The following is a 24,773-nucleotide window of genomic DNA, read 5'->3' as shown; positions in this document are numbered from 1 at the left end:
CCCTCCTCTTGCTCTTGCCAGCTCACATCAAGCCAAAGACACCTTGTTCCTGCAGGGGCTTGGATAACACACCAGCCTGGGCACCCCTCTGCCTTCCACCCTCTGCATCCAGCCTCCTGGTCCGAGGCCAACATCCCTATCACGTTACCAGCCCCATTCCCCTCCTGCGCCGGCAGTCATGAAGTTTAGGAGAGAGAATGTTGGAAACTGTGGAGCTGGAGCTCTAAATAATTGTAAATATGAGCAAACCAGAGATGTGGCTGCAGGGCAAGTATTGCCTCTGTGTGCTGTGGTTGTGACCAAACTGGGAAGTTGAAGAGAAAACACAACTTTGCAGCAGGTTGGTGGTTTGGGGTGTTTTTATGTGTGGAGTTTGTGTGGATTTTTTGCAGGGAGCTCAGGCGTGTACCCAGTGAGGTCCCCAGGGCACGGTGGTTTGATGGCATTGCAAGTGATGTAGTGATGTACAAACATGTATTAGTAGCATTTTTTAATAACTCTGTGCCAGCAACACTCTGAATCCTTCTTCCTGGAAAAAGAGGAAATAATTTAACTTTTCTTTCTAATCCATAGAAAATACAAGGGGAAAGTTCCCACCTATGCGGATCCTGCCTGCAGAGCTGCTGTTGCACAGTTCCTGCCCCAGCATCCAGCACTGATTCACACCTCAGGAGCCAGAGCTGCACCTGTAGGTGCCACTGTGATCCAGCTGGGCATGAGCAGCCCTTTTGGGGACAAGTCCTGCTGGTTCAGCTCCTTGTCTGCCAGGAGCTCCCCCAAACTCTGCCTGGTGAACTCATCTCATCTCATCTCATCATCTCATCTCATCATCTCATCTCATCTCAATCTTGACTGAGAGGGCCCATGGGGAGCCTGTGCAAAAGGGAACATCCAGGGAACAGAGGAGCTGGTGTGGTACCAGGATGATACCTTGACCCAGAGGTCCCCTGAAATGGTTTTTAGCCCTGAAGGTGCCCAGTTTGCGGGTGGTGGTGTCCTGTAAAGGCTGTCACAGCTGTGCTGGTGCCAAGTGCACCTAGGGGCATTAGGAAAGGGGAGTCAGATGTGATGGGCTGAGCCTCCAGCTGAGGTCTTGTAGCACGTGTCCCTCTCTGCTTCCAGGCCATGTACCAGGACTCATCATTCCCTGCTGACCCCTGTTCTGGGAATTATATCTCTTCTCCTCTTTTCTGGATGGGCTTTGGGGTGTCCATGTGTTACCTGCACGAAAGAAGGTTGTCTCTTGCTTTTATACCTGCTGCATAAAGGTGTAAATGCCGTAAGGCTCCTTGTTGCCAAAGATGCTTCCCAAAGACTGAAGATGCCAGGAAAGACTCCACAAAGCAACGGGACTATGATAGGCTGAAACCTGCAGTTCTCTTCTTTGTCCCCGCCAGCAGCCGAGGTGAGGGTGGCCTTGGGGACAAGGGGACAGGAGGGACTGGCAATGTCACAGGGCCTGGCATGTCCCGGCCTTGACCTTTATCTCCCCTTAGTGCCACCTGCCAGGCTCCTTTGCTCTGGTGCTGTGCCGTGCACAGAGTCCAGCAGTGCCACTCACAGCGGCCCTGGGGCTTGAGGGGACCAGCTCTGGGGCAGCCACATCCCAGAGCAGCACAGGGACTGTGGGGAACGGGGCAGGGCACAGCTGTGGGGCAGGACCCTGTTGGCCACAGGAGTGATGACCTGAAAATCCTGGTCAAGTATCAGGAAGAGCCACGACATCCAAGTGCAACAAGGAGGTGTTTGGCATCACAGGAGCTGTGGTGGTGATGGGGGAAGAGGAGACGATGGAGAGTGAGATGATGAATGTGCCTTTGTTTGGCCTGAAGGGACACAAAAGGTGACATTTCCATGGCTGAAATGAGGTTGTTCTGGTGGCACTGTCACCTGAGCAAGGCTAAGGGTCCCTTGCAGCTGCGACATTGCCGAAGGCATGGGACAGGGTCAGCCTCTGCCTGCGAGGCCATGGGGATGTGCAGCCTGGCCCCATGGAGCTGGAGATCACCTTCGGTCAGTCCTGAGCCGTTGTCACTGAGCTCTGTGTGCACTGAGCTGTGTCCAGCCTCGGCAGGAGCCGGGGGTAGCACGCAGCCCGCGGGGCTCTGCCGCTGTGGCTTGTCCCCTGTTCTCTCCGAGTATCCCATCGCCCGTGGTTTGAGCAGGAAAAAGGGGCAAGAGGCTCTTCCTCACAGACTGCCTCTCCCCTCAGCCCGGCAGGATAAGGTGTGGGAGGGAAATGGTTAAAAAGATAACGTTTGGCACCACAAAAGGGCTCTGTACATCTGTGGGTGGGGTTACAGGCGTCTCCTCGGTTCGGCTCCCCAGGGAGCTGCTTCACACCCTGCTGCAGGTGACGTGCTGTGCTCTGCCTCGGGTGACCTGGCACCGCTGGGGACTGCACGTTTTGGGCTTGTTCCCAAGCTGGGGTTGGAGCCTGTACTGATCTGGTGCGTTTCTGTTGCCCTTCAAGTTCTTCGATGCGTTTTAGAGCTTCAAAGAAGTCCTGCACGTGGTGCCCGGGACACAGGGCAGGCTGGGGGGCACAGGGCTGTGGTGTATGGGGACATACAGGGCTGGGTTTGGGGCTATGCTCTGTGGGGCCATGTTGGGTGGGGTCGTATTCTGTGGGGGGCAGGGTGTGGGGCTGTGCTTGTCAGGCAGGGCAGGGGGCTGTGTAGCATGAGGCCATGCTCTGTGGGGAATGTGGGGTGCACAGGCAGCCTCTGCTTTATGGGGGGACCCAAGCCATGCTGCATTCCCAACACAAGGACCTGCCCAAGCTGGGGGGTCACACAGCAGCTGTGGGTGTTGCTGGCCACAAAAAACCCATCCACTGCAACCTCCTCCTGTGCCCTGTGCTCTTACAGTCCTGGTACCAACCCCAGGGCTCTTCTCAGCAGGAATCGGCCCACTGAAGGAGTTTGCTGCTCTCTTCTGGCTTTAGACACATTTCGAATTGAAGGATTCCTCTTTTTCAAAGCGCACAGAGGAGACTCGTGCACGCACAGGGTTAATTGCAACGAAAGCCCGTTGGGATTTAGCAGCCCCCACCCCCCGCGCCGGCCGGCCCCGCTGGCAGCCCTGTGCCCGGGTATTTATAGCACCCTGAACTTTGAGCGTGTCCAGCGAGCGGGCAAAACCCGCTGGGGACGTGGGGATAAGCTGGAGGCTGCCGGGGGTCCTGGCCCAAGCTTCAGCAAAGCAACCCAGACCATCCAGCAGCACATCCTGGCCCCCTGTGCCCCACACACCCCACAGCCAGGCAGCTCCGGGGCACCCAGGGACCCCCGGCTGTAGGACCCCTGTGAACGCACCTGGGTGGCCAAGGACGTGGGGTTGAGCCTCCTTCAGCCACAGCAGCATCAGAGCAGCTCTCTGATGCTGGGAACCTCCCAGGCTGATGTTCCAGATTTTGAGCTGGCATTCCTGGTTTCAGTAGTGGCTGAATGCAGGTATCTTCCCTTTTCCATGACAAACAACAGGCTAGAAGATCCCACGGTGTGTCCCCGGGCAGATTCCTTCTCATCAGACAACCTGCCAGCCAGTTCAGCATATCCTGGAGAGAAAACATCATGTGTGGCTTCCTTACTCTGAGACTAGGCAGAGGAAAGAGAGAGTATGGGTGGTAGGGGATGGGAAGCCTGTGTGGGTAAAGACTTGAAAAAGACCAAAAACAAAACCAAAACCAAAACCAACCACAAAAAAACCCCACCCAAAATCTAAAAAACAAACCCCAAAACTAAATCAAACCAACCAAAACAAAACAGAAACAAACAAACAAACAACAACAACAAAAACACCAAAAAAACACACACACACACACAAAAAAAAGAGGATTTCCTTATCTTTTAGCAGGTGGTATTTGGGGCCCCCATTGAGGGGGCAGCCCAGAAAGCCAGCATTATCCTGGGCTCATCCCACAGCATGGGCAGCAGGTGAGGGTGGGATTCAGGTGAGATCCCACCTGCAGGGCTGCCTCCAGCTCTGGGCACCAGCATCAGAAGGATGTGGAGCTGTTGAAGTGAGTCCAGAGGAGCCCATGGAGATACTCCAAGGGCTGGAGTCCCTCTGTTCTGGAGCCAGGTTGGCAGAGCTGGGGGTGCTCCCCTGGAGAGGAGAAGCTCCAGGGAGAGCTCAGAGCCCCTGCCAGGGCCTAAAGGGGCTCCAGGAGAGCTGGAGAGGGACTGGGGACAAGGGATGGAGGGACAGGACACAGGGAATGGCTCCCACGGCCAGAGGGCAGGGATGGATGGGATATTGGGAATTAGGAATTGTTCCCTGGGAGGGTGGGCAGGCCCTGGCACAGGTGCCCAGAGCAGCTGTGGCTGCCCCTGGATCCCTGGCAGTGCCCAAGGCCAGGCTGGATGGGGCTTGGAACAGCCTGGGACAGTGGGAGGTGTCCCTGCCCATGACAGGGGTGGAGCAAGATGAGCTTTAAGGTCCCTTCCAGCTGAAACTATTCTATAAAAAGGGCTATGAAGGCACCCAAGGGCTTCAGTGTGGGGGTCTCTGGAAGACCCCAGCCCTCCTGGTCAATGTTTCTTCAGGATTTCATGTCTGGAAGTTGGTTGGAACATTATTTTTAGGAATTATAGAGACTGAAGCAGAGAGAACAAGAAACCCTGGTCTGCCATACCTCCATCCACAGTGGGATTCTGCTCCAACTGCTCCATGTGCCGAGATCCCGTTGACTCAAAATTGATACGTGGCTTTGCACAGAAGATCTAGAGGAGGGGAAGGTGGACGTGAAAGACAATTAAAGAAATGGAGTAGCTTTCACCCAAAGAAGAACTATACAGGCTGGGATGCTTCATCCAGGGCAGGAGATGACAAGTGAATAATACAGAAAGCAGAAGTGAAGATTTCCCCCGGTCGGAGAAGTCTGGGTGGATCTTCATGAGGACAGTGGGAGATTTCTGGTTCTATCAGATGAATCTCTGACACAAAAATTATCTTCTCTTGGGGCCAGTTGTAGGATTTGCAGACCTGGTTACTGGAAACCCACCAAGACCATGGGGTTCTTTGCCCTCAAAAGCAACTGAAATGTTTTGACTAAAATTCCCTATTTTTCCTTTGTTTTCACTGTGATTCTGCCCCCAGAAGAGAGCATTTCATCTGCTGCGGGTAATGTGCAACAGTGCTGTAAGCAAAGGAAAATTGGGTCCTGTAAAGGATAGTATCTTGAAATTTTGATCATGGAGGACAAGCCTCATTTATAATTACAAATATACACAGATTTGTGCACTTACACATCCCAGCTGGCTCTGAGGGCCTGCCCCTCTTTTCCTGAAAGCACTGGCAATTTACTTGTGGAAAAACTTATTTTATATCCTTGGGAAAATACAAAGGTGTTGCTGTTGCCCTCTGAGATGTTTTTAGGTCCTGCCCACGCCAGGAATGGCCACAGAGCTTTGAAGCAGGCAGAGGAACAAGCACTGAAATATCAGGGAAGGAAAGGGAAGGAATAGTTTAATTCTTACAGATTCCTGCATAAAATAGAGGCTAAAGCACATCTTCAAAATGATTGAGCAAGGACACTGCTCATTACATAAGGTTGTTTTGGGGAAAAAATAGGCTGATTTACATTTTTATAGGAAATAAAAGGAGGTTTGTGGGTGACATAGCACCTTCCTCTGAGAATGTCAGCATGAGATAAGTGGGCTTCAAAGGGAAGAGTCACCATTTTCCCACAGGGACAGAGTCCATCCCAGAGAGCTGAGTCTGGGAGAAAAACGCTTTTTGAAGGAAATTGCGTTGCCGTAACAAATACGTTTATTTAGCACAATTCACATTAACTGCAAGGCTGCTACTTCTCATTTCTGCTGGTTCCTCTGAATTTTGGTGAAGCTTTAGGTAGCAGGAAAACCAAACTGCCTCTGTTTTGTGGATGTGGTGTTTTCAGGGCAGGAGGAGAGGTTGAAGTGCTTTTTAGGAGTGAGGGGATTTTGTCAGGGTTGGAGTTCAGTGATACTTTAATTTCATTCACAGTGAATCTCCTTGGTGGGGTTTTACCCTGGTTTCAGGTTGGTGGCCCTCTGAGATTTGCTGTGCTGTGCTTCAGATCCGTGGCTGTCTGGCAGAACAATTCCGGTTGCTCAAAAGCACCGATTAGCATAAATGAAGGAGTGGGTGAAATGTTCATTATATTGCCTACTGTCATGTTTGTGTACCAGATTTTGTTACCATCTGTCATTTCTGTTTTCTTGTTGTTGCCAAAAGTTGTCATTCTGAATGGAGGGTGGAGACTTATCTTCAAAAGCCAGCATGAGATAATTTTAGGTACTTCAGGGCTCGTGTGCTCAGTGCTGTGTCAGTGGCCCTCATGTACATCAGCCCCACGTGTCTTTGGTACAATCTGGGCAATGGTTTAGTTAAAGGAGTTTGTGAAACCATTGGGGTCATGCAAATGCACGAGATTCTCATCTCTTGTCATTTAAAAAGAGTATCTGGTCCTTGCAATTGAAAAGAAAACCTTGAAAATAAAATATATTTTCCTTAATCTTAAAAAACAATACAGGGTACAGAGAAGGGTGTATGTAGGGACATGGCAGTGTTAAAATCCACGCACTTGCCCAGAGATCTGACCAAGGGAAGCAACAGCTCTGCTATAACGGACTGCAGCATCTCCAGATAATTTCCAGAGATGTAAATATCCCAGGGACTGAAGCTGGACAAATTCAACCTTGAAATGAGCCGCAGCTCTCTTGCAGCAACGGCAGCTGTGTACTGCGACAGCATGCGAGGGGAGCGGTGCCTGCACCGGGGCTTGCAGCCTTCCAAGCAAGATTAGCTCATTTCAACCACACGGTTTTAATGCAGAGACTGGGAGGAAGGGCTCTGCCTGCAAGCAGAGAGCTGAGGGGTGAAGCCATGAGGATTTCTTGCCTTGTCCAAGTGCTTCGAGATCATCTGGTCTGAAAGATCAGTGTCCTGTGCCAGTTGGGGAGGGAGAGAGCTGAGGGTGCCTCGATCATCCTCCTTTCATCGGGCTGGAGCACCAGGCTGCTGCTGTGAACTGTCAAACCCTCCCTGGAAGTGCCAGGCCCATGCTGGCATCTCATCACTTCCCATGTCAGCCCACAGCAGCTCTGCTCTTCCCAGGGTAGCTGGGTTTTAATCTGGCCTGAGTGACAGGGCTCAATGTTCAACTGAAATGCAGTGACTTGTGACATCCAAAAATGCAGAAAAGATGATCTAATTACTTCAACTGGACTTAAACTCCAGGAAAATATAAAGCCAGACAGTTTGGGGATGTTTTTTGTTAGTTTTGGCTCAGCCAGTGGTGCAAAGTCATAACTAAAGATGTCCCAGTGTTGTGGTGGGAACTCTCACTGGTGTGGGAGTGCAGAGGGTCACTTCTTCCTCCAGAAGAGCTGTGGAAGGAGGAGATGGATCTGCCTGTGCTCTGGAAGTAGCAGAGATCACTCTAGACATTTCTGATCAAAGGCTGGGGGGAGACCAGGACCATGTAATGACTGCAGTAATTACTGGGTACTTCTTTGAAGATGTCTCAGGTATCTGTATTGTGTGTTATGATCTGTATTATTTAGGCACCTTCCACTGCCTAAAGGGGCTCCAGGAGAGCTGGAGAGGCACTTAGATGAGGGCCTGGAGTGACAGGACAAGGTTTCCCACTGCCAGAGGGCAGGGATGGATGGGATATTGGGAAGAAATTCTTCCCTGTGAAGGTGGTGAGGCCCTGGCACAGGGTGCCCAGAGCAGCTGTGGCTGCCCCTGGATCCCTGGCAGTGCCCAAGGCCAGGTTGGATAGAACTTGGAGAACCCTGGGATAGTGGAAGGTGTCCCTGCCCATGGCAGGGGTGGAAAAAATGGACTTTAAGGTCCCTTCCAATCCAAACCAGTCTATGATTCTATGAAAGCCCTGTATCTTATCAAATCTTTGGGTACTTTTATAATACAGATTTGAGGTTACAGCTCTGTCATGTTTTAACACTTCAATAATGTAAATTGTCTTTCCTAGCTCAAATTCTCCCATATTTGCTCTCTCCCAGAGGATAAGTCTATAAAGCTCATGAGCAAATTCTACCCGAGCCTTTCAGGATGCTGTGAACATCACTGACAGCCGTTGTGAAAAAGTTGGGTCTGGGTTTCTTTCAAAAGTGTGAAATAAATTTCAGAGCTCTCATACTCAAACCAGCCTGGTAAATTGCCCTAAATGAGCACCAAGTGTCATCTTGTATGGATGACAGAGGAACCTGGAATGCAGCTGAGAAGCCTTTGGACAAGCAGGAAGAAGTGGGCTGGGGCCATGGGGAACTGACCTGGCAGAGGGGCCAAGTGGATTGATTTAAGAGATGTGACCATACACTGGATGTGGAGGAGCTGGGGGACTGAGATGAGGTGCAGTAGTTGGTCAGGCCCTGCTCCAGGATGACAATGATGGGACCTCCAGGTTGGGTGGTTGAGATCTGATCTGGCTTCACTTCCCTGGCAAGCACAAGGCTGGGATAAGCTGCTATGGGGTGGAAGCAAAGCAGAAAAAAAGGGAATTTCTCATCTTAACACCTTAAGACAGGAAGACGAGCAACCTCAGCTGATCTAAGACGGAAGCACAGAGCACATTGACAGCCAAGCCATGAAACTCTGCACTGCAGGAATTAACCATCGTGCCCAAGGTGGAGAGCTTGGGTGAAAAGTGAATCCTGATACAATTAGAGACAGCATTGGAACAGCAAAATCGTGGAGTCGCAGGTCACAGATGCCACCAAGACCTTGCAGTGTGTCAAGTCTTGCAGGAATGGGACAGGAGTGTAACAGAAATCATCTGCTCATGCTTCAGAGGATGGCTCAGTATTCTGAGAGAGCTGGGGAAGGTTTCTCTGTCCACCCAATGAGGTGCTTGACCTTGAAGAACTCAGGCAAGAATATCATGTCCGACCAAGGACACAAAACCCAAACAAATTAAAATGTATCTGGACTGATGTTCAGGTATGTTAAAAGAGTTTCCTGACCTTTACAGGGATTGTTTTATTCCCTGGAGCATCACATTTTATTACTCTTGCCTTTTACATAATTTATCATAGAAAAATATTATTTTGGCTATAAAATTATTTGCCTTCATTTAATGTCTGGAATAGTATTTAACTTTCTGGTCCTTTTTGGAACTAATTTCCCCAGGCAAATTACATCCTGTGCCAAAAGATTCTTGTCATTAATGTCACGGAATGGGACACCACAGGGGTGGTCATTTCTTTGATAACCTTGAAAGCAACAGAGTAGAGCACCTCATTGGAATCATTCTCTCACAGGTTTTCCAGAGGAAAGGATCCCATTTTATCCTGTGCTGATTATCACCATCACCTCAGTCACTTTGCTGCCCTGCTATGATCCCCTTAATCTGAACAGGGTTCCCAGAGAAGCTGTGGCTGCCCCTTCCCTGGGAGTGTTCAAGGTCAGGTTGGACGACGCTTGGAGCAACCCGAGATAGTGGAAGGTGTCCCTGCCCATGGCAGGGGGTAGAATGGGATGGTCTTCAAAATCCCTTCCAAACCAGTCTGTCATTCCATATTTCTATGAACTAAAAGCCATAATGACAATAATTAGTTCTACTTTCACCTGAGCCCATTATTTAGGAGCTCATGCAAACAAATTGAAAGGCGATTAATGCTAAAAAAAAGGTTTTCCTGCTAAAGCACTCATGTTGTGTTTGGGAGAAACTCTGGACTGAGTCACCAGGAAAGGTTTGGGTTTGGCTCTGTGCTGGGCACCCAAGAAGTGCCAGGTATGATTCAGGCAGCCAAAACAAGGTGATAGGAGGGATGCAAGATGCATCCAACTGGGATGCATGAGAGCCAGGCTGCCCAAAGAGCTGTCTGAGAGAACAACAGGGTTGGAGAAATAGTAGAGCCTTTAAACTGGTTGTTGCAATAACAAAAAAAGATAAAGAATTTGGTTTGAATCAAACATGAAAAATTTGCTGAAGGAGAAGGTGAGTGGATTGATGTGTTTCAGTAATTTTGTCCTATCTTACTCCGTTTATTTTCCCTGTTTTGGAGATAAAAGCCATTTTTAAAGCTTTGCTTACACAGCAGGGCAATTAGGTGTTTTTACTGTTAATTAATAAATCAGAACTTTTGAGTGCTTTCAAAATTCTGAAAGCTGAAACTTTGGGAGGTTTTCTGAGTACTTACTGAAGCCCTGAACACACCAGAGTTATCTGTGGAAGGTGACGATTTCCACAACCACCTTATCTGCTAGAAAAAGGGTGAAAAGCGTCATCATCCTCCAGCTTATGGGGCAATGTGGGGCTGGGCCAGTTGCACTTTCTACTAGTCCCAAACCAGTGAGCATTGAGCTTCAAGCTCCTGTAGAAGTTGCTCTTTTTTTACACAAAACAAGATAAAAACTCTTGTGGTGGGGGAAGAGCGTGTCTGGAGGCACAAACAGGTGGTTGGTTAATGCATTCCCCTTGTCAGCCCAGCTCAGTGCCCTCCCTGCCCTGATGAATATTGAAGAATTTCATACAAATTGGAACTGGTTCAGCAGGACAGTTTTCCATGACCCAGCCCAGAAAGGCTTCCTGGTCGCCGCTGGGGGCCCTTTGCTCTATGGGAGGAGTGCACAGTCCGCAGGAAGAAATTCTTCCCTGGGAGGGTGGGGAGGCCCTGGCACAGGTTTGCCCAGAAAAGCTGTGGCTACACCATCCCTGGAGGTGTCCAGGGGCTTGGAGCAGCCTGGTCTGGTGGAAGGTGGAAGGTGTCCCTGCCCATGGCACAGGGTTGGAACAAAGGGGCTTTAAGGTCCCTTCCCACCCAAACCATTCCATGATTCTATGACTGCACATGGCAGTGCCAGAGCAAGGACAGGGCAGCCACCTGAGTCTGTACCATTCTCCAAGAACTTGGGCATAGTTAACTCTTGGAGCCTAATGCAGAGGGTGAGGGACCTGTCTGCCACCTAAATCCAAAACATTTCACAGCTGGCTTTTGACTCAGCAGGGAGAGAGACAGAGAGGCTGATACTGCAGAAGAGCTTGGGGTTGCTCTCTGGATGACTATGGGAGTTCAGCAGAGTTTCTGATGAAAAATAAAATTTTTCAAGAGTTGTGATGAGTTGAATCCACAGCAAAAAGCTTAAAGGCTAGTGTGGGAGCTAGGATTAAGACTGAGAAGATACAGAGAGTTTCCCAGGAATTAAGCTCCTTGAGATAACCAAGTCTTGCACTGAAGCTGTGACTGGTAGCAAGAAGAGGCAGAGGGACTGGCAAGGCTGAATAGAGCAGGAGAAATTGCAGAGACATACTGTTGTGGCTGCCTCCACCCACCAGGACAATGGCAGAGCAGGGAAAAATGCCACCAGTGTCCCCATGGCCTGGCTTGACAGTGGCTCAGCAGAGTTTTGCACACAGGTGACTAACAGGATGGTGGTGAGACTGTGAGCTTGGCCAGAGTTTTCTTGGGAACACCAGATTTTGCTGCAGCAAAAAATAAGGACAGAACACAAGGAGGGCATCTCCAAATGTCATCCCAGACACTTATGTGAAGTCACTGCAGTGCTGTTTGCATTGCTACTGATTAGGAAAAAAATGCAAGCTATATGTAGAGACAGGAAAAAAACAGAACAATGATATTTATTATAATGAATTACTACCACAAAAGACATATGCAGTGTGTCCAAGTAGGTTAATAAATGCTTGGATAGCACTGAATTGAAAGGAACAATGCTTAGTGTGGTCAAAAGTGCTGAGCACTTGATTACAGAATCATAGGATACAGTTGTTTGGAAGGGACCTTAAACCCTAATTCCTTCTACCCCTCTGCCATGGGCAGGGACACCTTCCACTATTCCAGTTGCTCCAAGCCCTGTCCAGCCTGGCCTTGGACACTCCAGGGATTCAGAGGCAGCCACAGCTGCCCTGAATACCTTGTGCTAGGGCTCCTCACCCTCACAGGGAAGAATTTTTTTCTAATACCTAAGCTAAACCTACTCTCAATCTGAACCCATTCCTCCTTGTCCTGTCACTACATGCTCTTGTAAATAGTCTTGTCCCATCCTTCCTTTCAGTTCCCTGTAGGTACTGGAAGACCTTGTCTCTGTGATGCCATCATGGAATGAGCAGAGGAATGAAATGGCATGGGAGGAATCTGGAGACACCTTTCAAGGGATGAGGAATCACCCAATCTCTCTGGTCTGAAGACCCTGACAGGCCACTGCTCTGAGCTGTGTGCAGGGAACAGAATGACTGAGGGAAGCACCAGCCCTGGTGGGAAGGATGAGGTCTTGCTCCAAGATACAGGTTCAGGCAAGAGGTAGAGCCCGTGTGAATTGGGCAGAGGGGAGGGTGAGCAGTATTCATGCCTGAGCTCACAGCTCAGCACCCAAGCTCAGACTGTACATCTGGGATTCAGCTCACGTCAAGCTGTGAGTGGCAGCACCCGAAGAGCTTGTGAATGCTCTCTCCTACTGATGGTGCAATGGGAAGGCCACATCTTTAACCAGGGGACAAGACAAGGAGGTGGGAAACACTGAAATCTTCCCATCTCAAGTAGCCAGAGTGTATCTATGGGCATCCTGCCTTTCTCTGTGCAGAAAAAAAAAAAATGTTCTGTGTCTTTTTTTTTTGGCCCGTGTTGGCTGAAAACACCCATAAACCACTAATTGCCACTGCTAAAAGGGAGCTGGCAGACATTAAATTTGCCCAGATTACCCAGATTACTATTTTATGTGTAGAAATATGATTTTTGAACTGACTGTGGGGCAGGTTGCAAGCTGGTGTCAGAGAGATGAGAAACCATAATGTTGCAGAGCTCAGGCATTTTTTGTAGCAGTTTACTTTAGAAATAAAATAAATGGACTGTTGTGTCTCAGACAAAGTCTGAGATTCGTCAAGCAACAAGCCTGAGTGAGAGCACAAAGATTTATACAGATTTTTCTTAATAGTTTTTCAGGCATGGCAAAGTTACAGGCAACTTCAGCCAAAAGGCTTAAGAAAGAAGGACCCCCTCAGAGTGACAGATTCAATTATGCTGATGACAGAAGACTGTTTTTTCCTGAACTGATACTCTCACTTTGGTAAGATAGCCTTACCCATTACCTCGGGGATTCCTCCACATCAGAGTTAGATGGTCCTGACAGATGATGGGCAGGATTTTGAGCAATTCGCAGAAAAGTCCAAGTCTGCATCCAGTCCCCATTAGACTCTATTCAACAAGTAGGTAGGAAATGGCTTTACATTAATGAAAAGGAGAGCAGAATCAGATCTGATTGGTGCTTGTGGGATATCACCCACAGAACATGTTTAGCCACCTGCAAATACTCTTTCTGCATGAAATGAAGCAAGGAAACCCTTTAGGATGTGTGTCAATCTCTGTAACCCAAGGAGACAAGGCTTTGCAGAAGTTCACAGACACACAGCTAAACACAAAACAGTGCTGTGATTGCGGTCCCTGGGTTACCACCACTTCCTGAACACCACGGAATTCACACACACAATGAAAATCAGAAGCCAGAAACAACAGTTATTTCACATAAAATTGCTCCACAATCCCATGAGTGCAGGGTGTGTGTAACCAGATTTGCCTGGAGAAAGAATAGCAGCACCTTCTGCAGCAGCTGGGAGGAGAGGAGGCAACAGGCTCTGGGCTTTTCTTCTGTCCTAGAACAGCTTTGGCAGCACATGGGGATGGTAAATCCACCAGGTGCTGGGACATAACGTTACCAGGAAAAACAGACTCCCAATCCCAACGAGAACTCCTGTGATGGTGCCACAGTGACTACAAGTTACAGGGCAGAGCTCCTCAGAAGTTATTTCAAACACTGCTAATTGTTTGGCTGTAAGGTTTTGAGGTCATAAGCTATAGAAATGATACTTCCATGTTTTGGGTGGGGAAGGAAGGTAGGATCTCAGGAACTGTGTCTTTAAGCAGCTTAGTCCTGGAGACAGGAAGTCTGGCGATGGGCTGCAGCAGTGCAGATTTTATTATGCAATTTCTCTTGGAACTAGTCCCCGAATAAAGGAGTTATCCATTAAGTACCTGCTTCACCCTCCCTCCTGAGCATCACAAATGAAGGCCTCAGGAATCCTTTCAAGGGCTTACCCATCAGTGGGGGAGCAGGGAGCCATGCACTGGAGTCCAGACTGAGAATATTGGTGTATTTGACATATAGTGTCTTTCAAAGAGTTTCTCTTCATTATTAAATCCTCCTGCTCTCTTTGAGTTTGTTGCATGTTTGGCATTACTAGTGAGTGAGGCCATCCAAGTCTTGCAGTACTGACACCAAAGGGCTGTGATACCCAGGGTACTCTTAGGCCTTCAGGGTATTTAATCATAGCCCTCTTTCCAAGGGGCAGCTGGTAACAGCCGAGGTCTTCCTCTCCCTCCTGCCATTAACCCAGCGCTGTTCTGATCCCATGGCAGGGGATCTGATCCCCTTAGGGGCCATCCTAAGGGGACATTGCAGCACAGAGAAGCTGCAGGACACAGCAGCAGTAGGATCCTCCTCCTCTGCCCCTGCTGCCTGGGGTGAAGGATTCCCTCCCTCCAAAGCACCTCCTTTCCCTCCCACTCTGCTCCTGGGACTTGCAGCCCCGCTTTGACTTCACTGGTGTGGCAAGCCTGGCACTTGCTGTAAAGACAGAGGAGCTCTCCCAGCTCATCATGGCCTCCATACATCCTCTGCTTTTCTCCCAACAGCGGGTACACAGCATTTCCCTCAGAGGCACCGACACAGCAGCTCCTGTCACAGCACTGGGGCTGTCAGCGCCTCAGCAGCTGTGTGCTCAGGGCTGCAGTACTGCTGTAACATGGGTGTGCTGCCCAGCACCAGGCAGCATGCCACTCTGGAGAGTGGCAGTAGCCGTGGGACCACTCAGGATCTGTCCCCAGTGGTAAATCTCCATCCTGACTTTATCCCAGAGCTGCAGAGTTAGTGCAGCAGCAGGGAAGGGGGTGATGAGGAAGTGCTATGGAGGGCTCCTGGTGTCAGCCACTCCAGCATATCCTTAAATGATGTAATTGAAAAACCACAGCTTCCTTTGGGTTTGAGGGGCTTTAAACAGCAGCTCGTTCCACCTTCCTGCCATGGGCAGGGACACCTTCCACTAGCTCAGGTTGCCCAGGCTGTAATGACCAAGGCAAGCACAAAGAGTGATCCAAGACACAGTTCAAAATACACCAACTAAACTTGTTAAAAAGTTCAAGCAGGAGCCAGAAAAAGACCCTGTTGTCCTCGGCTGTGACTTAGAATCTGATGTGACTCCCACCCCTCACCTCCAACAGCAAAACATTTTCCTTTAACCTAAACTGGAATAAATGCTTTATACCACAGTAAAATGCTGCTGGACAGGAGCTGCTGCTTTTACATCTAGAGGCACTGTGAGACACCAAACCCTGTCCCACACTGAAACATCCTGAAACAGATGGGAACTCATTGCTTTTGAAGGAAATTAAAGCAGGCACAACCAGAGAGCACTTACTTGTGTAGCTAATGAGTAGTGCAGTGATAGAAACAGAGGCCTGACAGACCTCCACGTGATTACAGCCAGACCTCAGCAAGGACAGGCACCATGTAAATAAATACAGAATTTGCAAGTAAATGTAATGAAATTCATGTAAATGTAGAAGTAAATGTAATGAATTCGAGTTTTGCAGTAAACAAAACGCAGACTTACTCTTTGCAAAGGAATCTGTCATTATAGATCTCCTTTAAACCAATAAATTATTGCTGTTGAATCCATCTCAGCTTATGGAGCTTGTCAACAAATCCTCAGAATTGTGTCCAGATCTTCTCCAGCCTCTCCTCCCATTGTGGCTACCTTTGGAGGACATTCCAACATGAAGATGATGAAAACAGCCCCAAGCAACCAGTTTGGGTACAAGGAGCTCTGCTGCCACACACGTCACCGGGGCTTATATGACCTGATTCTCAGGTTGGGAACCAGTATGGAAATCTATGGAAGTATATGAGCTCCAGTCTTCTAAACCTGTTTTGGGCTGGGGAAGTCTGTCTAGACAGAGCAGAAAGTGTTTGTAAAGTGAGGCTGGGGTTTGATGCTGGTGCCTGAGAGTGGGTCAGCTCCGATGGGACACTTGCCCTTGTGTGTGGCTGCTCTGAGGGCATGGGGAAAAATGGGGGCACGGGGAAAAATGGGGGCACGGGGAAAAATGGGGGCACTGAGGGGGAGCTTGGGAGGGGATGTTGTGATGGGCGCATTGAGAGGGAATGTCCACAGTAGAATTGAGAGGGGGAACTGCAGGGGGTAACTGAGAGGGGACATGCTGAGGGGGACATTGAGAGAGATCGTGTCTGTGGACTGAGAAGGGAAGTTGAGAGGTGACTGAGGGGAAACTGAGAAGGGAGACTGTGAGGGGGATGGCTGTGAAGGGGGCATTGAGAGGGGACATCTATGGTGAGACTGAGAAGGCAAACTGGAAATACAACTGTGAGAGACTGATAGGTGTCTGAGAGGGAAAATTGAGGACGATTCAGGGAGAGATGAGAGGGGACATCCATGGTGGGATTGAGAGGAGAGACAGGGGTGAGGGCTCTTAGGAGTATGTGGGGAGGAAAGACTATGAGGAGGCATTGAGCCATCCGTGGTGGGACTGAAAGGGGAGATTGTGTGGGTGACTCTGAAAGGACTGAGAGGGGAAGGGGGGATCATGGGCAGACATGGAGGGGACACTGTGCGGGGGCACTGCGACATCCGAGGGGAGTCAGAGAGGGGATGTGGGGGGAGACTGGCAAACGACTGAAGTGAGGGATCTGAGGGACTGAAGGGAGACTCTGAAGGGCCAATGAGCCATCCATGGTGGGACTGCGAGGGGAGATTGTGGGGGTCCCTACGAGGGGACTGAGGAGAAACGGGGACTGTGGGGAGGCATGGAGGGGTCGCCGTGAGCGGAGCACTGAGACATCTCTGGTGGGACTGAGGGGAGACTGCGGGGGACGCTGTGAGGGTGGAACAGACATCTGAGGGGAGTCGGAACACTGTGAGGGGACAGCTCTGGGTCCTGAGGGGGAGCAAACAGGAAAGACCAGGCGAGGACTTTGTGGGTGGGAGGGAGAGAAATGCACTCTGAGGGGACTGAAGGGAGATTATGAGGGGGCACCGGGAGCAGGCACCTGAGACATCTGAGGGCAAACGGAGAGGGGACGCTGTGAGGGGGTGCTGCGGGGGGAAGCCCCGACTGAAGCAAACAGGGCAGACCGAGGCGGTAGCGGGGCGCACCGAGGCGGGGCAGGGCGGCGGAGAGCGAGCGCACGGCACCGCCGGCACGGCGTGCGGGGCGGGGTCGCCGCCCGACCCTCCCGCCGCGCCCGAGCCCCTCAGCGGAGCAACTGAGGACGGCGCCGGCCGCTTCCGGCGCCGCGCGCGCCTTTCCGGCAGGGCGGGGCCGCGCCGCGAGCGCGGTGACGCAGAGCGCAGGCCCCGCCCCCGCCCCGCCCCCGAGGGCTCTGGAAAAGAGAAGAGAAAAAAAAACTTTTTTTTTTAATTGAGGAATCAACAGCCGCCATCTTGTCGCGGAGCCGGAGCGCGGCGCGGGCGGAGCGGGCCGGGCCGGGCCGGGCCGGGGCAGCGGGGCCGCCCCGCCGCCGCACGGGGCAGCCGCGCCGAGCGCCGCCGACGCGCACAGGGGGCTCGAGCCAGCGGGGCGCAGCCGCCCGGAGCCAACCGACCGCCGCCGCCGCCACCGGGAGCCGCCGCCGCCGCCGCGCCGCGCTCATTGTTTTGGGGCGTTTTTGGGGGGTCGGCGCGGTTTTCCGCTTTTTGGTGATTTTTTTTCCTTTTTTTTAATTTTTGCCCCCCCCCCCCCCCCCCCGCTCCCTTCTCTTCTCCTCCCCCCCCCTCCTCCCTCCCCTACCTCAGCCGCGGGCGGGCGGCGGGCGGGGGCCGGGGCGAAGCCGCCGCCGCGGAGGGGAGGGGACGGGGCGAGGCGAGGGGAGCGTGTGGGGGGGCGGAATGCGCCCCGAGTGACGGCCTGAGCCGCCATCCGGGCACCGCGGCGGGGGGAGCGCCCGGGAGGAGCGCGGCCGGCAGGGAGGGGGCGCTGGGCCCTTCGCTCCCCGCCCCGAGCCCTCCTCCCTGCGGCCTGCGGCGGCCCGGCATGGGGGAGCGGGGGCGGCCGGCCGGGCACTGAGCGGCGCTGTTGGGTTCCCGTGCGGCGGAGGAGCGGGGACAGCGAGCTCGGCCCCCCCCGGGCACCCCCCGACAACGATCGCCGGCTCCGCCGCTCCGGCCACCATGGCGGAGAACTTACTCGACGGGCCGCCCAACCCCAAGCGAGCCAAGCTCAACTCGCCGGGCTTCTCCGCCAGCGATAGCACAGGTAAGGCCGCGGGGGTGGCTCGGGTGGGGCTCTACGCCGGTTCTCCCCCACACACCCCCCCGCCCCCGCCGCCCCGCCGGAGGGGGGGCCTGCGGGACCGCCCGCCCTGCCGCGGTTCCTGGCGGGGGTGGGTTGGGCCTCCTGCAGTCGAAGTTACCGGGCGGGACCCGTACGCCAAGTACCGTCCCGGCTATAAATAGCGGTTGGAAAGAGACGTTTTTCGAGTTAGGTTTCCCATCTTTTCCTCCATCATCTTCGTTTTTAGTGCCTCGGTTTGGGTGATGGGGGTGGACAGGTGAGCGGAGTGCGGGTAGGGAAGCGACCGTCCTGCTTGTTGTACGATCGTGGAATGGTTCGGGTAGGAGGGGACATTAAAGCCCGTCTTGTTCTATCTTCTGCCATGGGCAGGGACACCTTCCACTATCCCAGGTTGCTCCTAGCTCCGTCCAGCCTGGCCTTGGACACTTCTAGGGTTGGGGCAGATGCAGTTTCTCTTAGCAGCCTGTGCGGAGGGCCTCACTGTCGTCAAAGGAAGGAATTTCTTCCCGATACGGAATCTAAATCTACCCTTCTTCAGCTTGGAAGGGTAGTTAAGTTTCTGTCTACTCCTTAAACCCCACAGATTACCCACAGCTAATAGCCCTATACAGGCTTTTTCACTGTGCCCCTGTGTGTGACACACTACGGAATAAAAACTCCTTAATAGCTTCTTAGTCATAGAATGATATGGGTTGGAAAGAACCTTGAAGAACATCTAATTCTATCCTCCAGTTAATACTTTGTGCTTTTTTTTACCTCCCAGCCTGTGACCGAGGTTTTCGGGCATTTGGCTTAAACTGTTTCAAGCATTTTTCCTTTAAACCCCAAACGATTTGCCGATAATAATTGAAGTTGTGGGGTTGCTCGTATGCCGAAATGCCCAGCAGCGTGGCAGTCATTGCGACTTGCCTGTGTCGTGTGTAGTGTCTCTGGCGTGCCTTTTTCTTCAAATGTGATGGATTTGTAGATAATAAAACAGATAAAAATGTCTTGTTTCCAGCCAGTGTGTGCCCGTTGTAAATACACACGTGTGCATAAGAGCATGTGTGCCTGGACCGACCGGCCTCTACCGGTGTTCCGACTGTTTCAATCCCTGAAAGAGTGGTTTCAGAAGAACTTGAAGTCTGTTGCACTTTAATTTCTGCTTTCAGAGATTAATGAATCTTGTGGAAGGGATAGTGATAAGTTAATCATGCTGTGCCTGCTGTGTTTTCATAGACTGAAAAAAAATACTACTATAATTGAGCTGATAAATTCTGTGGGTTTTTTCGTCTTGCTCCATCTATATTTGGCAACACTTTACAGATGCTTTGGTCCTTTAGGGTTTTTTTATGGAAACCTTTTTTCTCAGCCTGCAAATAAATTAAACAAGCGAGAAAGAAACAGTATCGAATTAGAATTGTCAGGGAATATCTAGGTGAGGTCTTGTGATCTTACCCCCTTGTGTGGAAGCACTGGAATATATGGAAGGCTGATACACAAGTTGCTGCGAAATGCTCTTTGTAACTCAGGACAAATACAGTTTATAGTTCTTTAATACTTCAGTGAGAAATTTTAGACTCTCCTGGTAGCCAGTGTCTTGGCTTGGTTTTTTTTTTCTTCCTTCGTTCTTTTTTGAAGTTCACTTGGGCTGTTCTGGAATGCTTCAGTCTTAATTACGTCCTGTTCAGCAAGTTCTCGTGTGTCTCGGGGAGCTCTGTGTGGCGCTGGATGTGTGAACTCCAGCATCTGCAGAAAGTTCTGCAGGGCTCAGGGGGCCTGGGGGCACTGGGATGGCAAACCCCAAGTTGTATTCTGGACAAGTGTGTCCAAGGAGTTCTGTCATCATCCTGGTGTTCCATAGGCAAAAGTACCTCTCTGCCAAGGATGTGGGTGATGTTTGTGCACTTAAAGAGAGGCTTGTTTTTAGGAAAAGCACTTCTAGGTTTGTTGCCAGCAGTTAATGCTGCTTGTTGAAGGATTGCTGAAGGTTTCCGTGCATTGTGGCAGGCGATACAAATAGTTTGAGTAGTGATTGCTGTCAAATGCCTGCTCCTGGAACTAAACCAGGCTGCTCCCTGCTGCTGGGGCTTAAATAGAAAAGTTCTGTTGCAACCTGGAAAGTGGCCTTTGTGATCGAGGGAGCCTGGGGAAATGGGTCTGAGGCTTTTGCCCTGGCTGAGCAGTGAGTTGAACAGAATTATTGTAATTGCAGCGGTAGCCCCACACTGGTGGGTGCTGTGGCTGCCGTGAGGGGGATGAGGGGGACGTGCTTTCACAGCCTCTGCATTGGGCCCGGCTGAACAGTTCTGCTCAAGCCTGCGAATGCTCACACCCGAGGCTCTGATGGCAGACCTGAACGTTGGGCAGAAAGCAACTGCTCTCCTCCTTGTTTATATTTTCTTGATGCTTTGATGCGGTGATGTTAAGCAACTCCTTTTGTCAGGGTAAGTTTTAGCTGCCTTTAATCTTTCTGATAAAAATAGCTCCTCAGCTTACCGGGGCAAAGTTTGTGCCATTGAAATTGGTCTGCTTACCTTCTGAAAATACAGCCTTTTCTGTTAAACCTCAGTGGTTAAATTCAGTGTCTGGTCTTGCAGAAGGGTGCAGAGATGAAAGGATAACAGAAATGGGTGCTGTGACCATCGTTAAGTTTCATGATAGTCTCATTTCGCAGTTGCCGTGCTGCTCTTTGTATCAATAAGGAAGGTTAAGACTCCTGGCTCTTAACTTCACTTGCCATTGCTGTGCTGTATTGAATGAGAAGACTCCTGTGGTAAAATGTCCGTGGGAAAGATTTTTCCTTGTCTAGCCAGGTAGGAGTAGTGCTTTTGTCTAATTACTGCTTTATTGGATACACAGGCGTTTTCATACCTAAACATTTGTCTCTTCTGTGGCTGTTGTGAGATGTTCTCATCCAGTGCCGCAGAATAAACAAGGGACTCCTACAAAAAGTAGAATTACAGTAAGTTTGCTTATGGCAGTGTGTTATTTCAATGCTGAGCGTTGTGATTGTTTTGTACATTGCTGGCATTGGTCCTTTAGCAGAATATACAGAGACCTGGCAGCATTCTTGAGCTGGTCTGGGGCTGGTTGGGAAGAATGTGCCTGAATGGAGCAGCAGCACAGCTGGAGGTGTTCACGGGCCCCTGGACTGTGGTCCCTTCTGCAGGTAGCTCGGTGAGCGTCTGGGTTTCACTAAAGTCATGCTTCTGTCTGCGTTCGTTGTGTTCCCTGCAGCTTCTGCTGCTGTGGTGCTGCGCCAGTTCCAGAAACAACACAGCGTAATCTGGGCCAGAGCAGAGGGTGTCCCTGATGGCATCAGGAGTTAAAAATTCCTAAAGCAGGTGAAGTTGGGAAGAAGGTGAGATGAGCAGCTTTCAAAGTCCATTAGAGCTAGGTTTTCACTTCACACTTCCTTGTGAAGGGGGTTTTGTTGATTTTTAATTCTTGTTTCTTCCGTAACTTCTGATCCTGCACAGATTAAGCCGCATGGCTGCTGCTGCAAAAGCTGTGGGCCAAGCTCCCCCAATAACTCCTGTTCTCTTCCTGGCCCGTGTGTTGGCATCCAGGGCCCGGATTTTACACTGGGGAAAGGCTGGCCCTGTTGCACGTGCCTCCCTACGTGCCGAGATAAGTAGATCTCTGGCTGACTCCCAGAGAAGCCACAGAACTTTGCAGAAGGGAGTTCGTGTCGATGCTCAGCCTGATTTGATCCTGCTCTCCTGCCAAAAACCAGATAGGTGTATTGCAGTGGATTTAGGTTTTAGTTTGAAAAGAGGTGGACAGAAGCAAAGTAGCTTAAGGAAAGACAGCAAGGTTTTCTGAGCTTGTGTTCACATTCTTAGCAGAGACTTCAGATGGAGTGACGTCTCAGTGATCTAAACCCAGATTTTGTTTGGGCACGTGAAAGCATTAGTATGGATGTCTTAAAAAGTTTATTCCTTCGTGGCTAAAAAGCTTCATGGAAGCCTGTGTAATCTGTCTGCTCTTGTTTTGTGTGATATCTGCAAAACTTGAGTGTCCTGTGTGCTGTGGCAGTAAGAATAGCAGTTACACACGTGCTTCCTTATTCTCTCCCTGAAACAAGGAAAAGGATAATTACATTAAGTGAACATACTCTCATTTATAGGCAGAAAATTTAGGGAAGAAGTTCATTTTCTGAAAAGCTGTAGGTGAAGGAGTGTGCATAGTTGTAATTATTCCACAGGAATGTCTTTTTTGTTTGTTTTGTGATATTTGTGCCCTTACTATCTGGGGTGGGAAAATGAGGTGGGATATTTAATGGCTATATTGTTTCTTGTGGAATACTTCATGGTTATATTGTTTAAGACTCATGGAACCGTGGGGGTGGTGGATGGGAGATGATGATGCCAAGCAAGATGTTTACTTTGAGCTAGAAGTTTGATACAAAATCTTAGGTTTTTTTCACCTGAAGTGACTGACCCGCATAACTTGAAGCCAGTGTTTGTCATCTGGGAGAGGAGATTCGTGAGATTAGAAATGGGCTCATTTAGAGAGTCTAGCTCAGCTAATTCTTGCCAGTTCCTGAGGCACTGCTGATAACAGAGTATAGTGTACTCTCTCAATGTTTGTGGGCTTTTACAGGTTTTTCCAAGGAGTTTGACACTCATGTCTGTGTGAGATGAAAAGTTGAGCAGCTGATCTGCTGGCCTGATCATATGCGACAGTGCACAGTCCTACAATTTTGCCCCTTCCTGTGTTTTTTGAAATTCATACTTTGATAATTGCACATGTACTGGGGACTTCAAACTTATTCCCCCTCCAGTGACTTAAAGTTTAGGAAAGTGCTGTCTTGTGCTGTGCCATAGAGCTCCTGGATAAGCCCAGCCAGCAGGAAGAGAAGCTGTGTCTTTGCTGTACTCCAGAGATCTCTTGGTAGCTTGTGAAATGATTCCCAGTTTTCTGCTGCAGATTATTCACTTTCTATTTTGGCTGGACATTTCCTTGGAGTGGTTGTCCAGTGCTATTAATTATTCTACAGCAACATGCTGTGCTTTTTTATTATACCTGCAGCTTTACATTAAAAAAAACCCACTAATTCTTAATGTTTGTCTTTATTAGATATTTTACTTACTGTTGCTACCTGCTAAGAGAGAAGAACATGAAAAAAAACCCTCACCCTATTAACAAAATACTGCAGGTTAATATGAAATCAGGATGGAAGGGGTAGTTGAAAAACTGAATTTGAAAAATTCTAGGGTTTGTTCTTATACAGTGAAAAAACATGAGTGATAACTTAGAAATCTGACAATTCCACCCTAATTTGGTTTACACTTTCAAGAATTTTTGCTTTGTAAATCTTCTTTTTAACATATGTTATGTTTTCCATCTGTCTTCTCAGATGTCTAAGATGCAGAGAGAACCTAAACTGTTTATTTGGAAAACTCTTTAATAAAGATGCTTCAACAAATAGTATTAAGTATTTTGCAGAATCATAAGTGTGAATTAAAAGAAAACTGCAACTTCTATTAGCAGTAGTAATTATAACTCGTAATCAAAATCTCTTAACACATTTTTCCTTTCCTGCTTTCTTATTTGCTATTTGTTATATATATGTTATTTGTGACACTGGATTAATGCAGTATCTTTGGTTTGCAGTTTGTATGTGGATATATTTTTATTTATACATCTGTAAGTCTGTAAAATAATCCCCAGCTTCCCTGCTGGTCATCTTTAGTGCTGTGGAAGCTTCCTTGGAAGACAGCATTAGGAAAAGGAGTTGTTCTTCCCTCGATGACTGTTCCTCCCAATCTCCTGGGCACAAGTCATTTTCCTGCTGCAGTTGGACATGGCAGAGAGAGGAATCAGAGCTGGAGACTTTCTGCAGAGTGAGAAGTAAAATGGGATATTGGATTGCAGCCCCTGTCTGTGTGTGTGTCACCAGGAGAGCACGAGATGCTCTCTTGCTCTGCCCAGCTTTGCCACCACGGGTACCTCGGTAGCCAGGTTAGTGGGTGTGGATGACATCACTTCTGTGTCATCTCTTGTGTAGTGTGTCATCTCAAGGAGAAAAGATATGGGGAAATTACCAAATGGCTTGAGTTAAGTACTGAGTATGAGTCTGATTCCCACGTTAACACAGCTTCTGTACATCACAGAGGAGACCCCAGACTTGCCTGTTTTATAGTAATGTTGCTTAGGTTTTTTTCCTTGTTTCATAATATTACTTCAAGTATGTATTTATATATTTCACTCTTCTCAGAGTTCTGTGGTTCTGTTGGAGAAGCTGTGTTAACATGGGAATTTTCACAGAAGGACTTGTGTAGCTGAAGGGAGCTCCTGAACCAGAACTGAGGTTGAGTTTTTACCACTGACACTGTCAGTCATTGTGGGGAGCATGAGGAACTGAACACTTCAAACTACCTGAACCACCTGTGCTGACAATATATTCACTAAGAACTCTCTGGCCAGAAAATGTCACAGCTAAAGTTTGTCAAG

At 49.6% G+C, this 24,773-nt stretch overlaps 1 protein-coding gene and 1 long non-coding RNA gene across 14 annotated transcripts in view; one reads left to right on the top strand and one right to left on the bottom strand.

The window, feature by feature from the left end:
• Window positions 1–3,312: 3,312 nt before the first annotated feature.
• LOC146766090 (uncharacterized) lies at window positions 3,313–17,362 on the bottom strand. The gene is made up of 3 exons (XR_014958545.1): window positions 15,635–17,362; window positions 4,640–4,727; window positions 3,313–3,559 (listed from the first exon to the last, which is right to left on the bottom strand). It is a non-coding gene; the product is annotated as an uncharacterized LOC146766090 (long non-coding RNA).
• A 677-nt stretch (window positions 17,363–18,039) lies between these two features.
• The window catches only part of CREBBP (CREB binding lysine acetyltransferase), a 95,477-nt gene continuing 88,743 nt past the window's right edge, over window positions 18,040–24,773 (top strand). For 7 of the 13 annotated variants that reach the window (XM_085592467.1, XM_085592466.1, XM_085592465.1 and 4 more), the window contains exon 1: window positions 18,041–18,293. In XM_085592467.1, coding sequence (XP_085448593.1) covers window positions 18,209–18,293 — 85 coding nt within the window. In that variant the 5' untranslated portion in view covers window positions 18,041–18,208. Of the gene's footprint in view, window positions 18,294–24,773 lie in introns of all 13 variants that reach the window. The other 6 variants (XM_021540805.4, XM_021540802.4, XM_085592469.1 and 3 more) reach the window with 4 other exon arrangements.

Source organism: Lonchura striata, chromosome 14 (genome assembly GCF_050655825.1).
Source record: "Lonchura striata isolate lonStrDom1 chromosome 14, ASM5065582v1, whole genome shotgun sequence".
NCBI classification, from domain to species: Eukaryota; Metazoa; Chordata; class Aves; order Passeriformes; family Estrildidae; genus Lonchura; species Lonchura striata.
The sequence above is the reverse complement of the archived record's forward strand: the minus strand, read 5'-3'. Positions and strand labels throughout refer to the sequence as shown.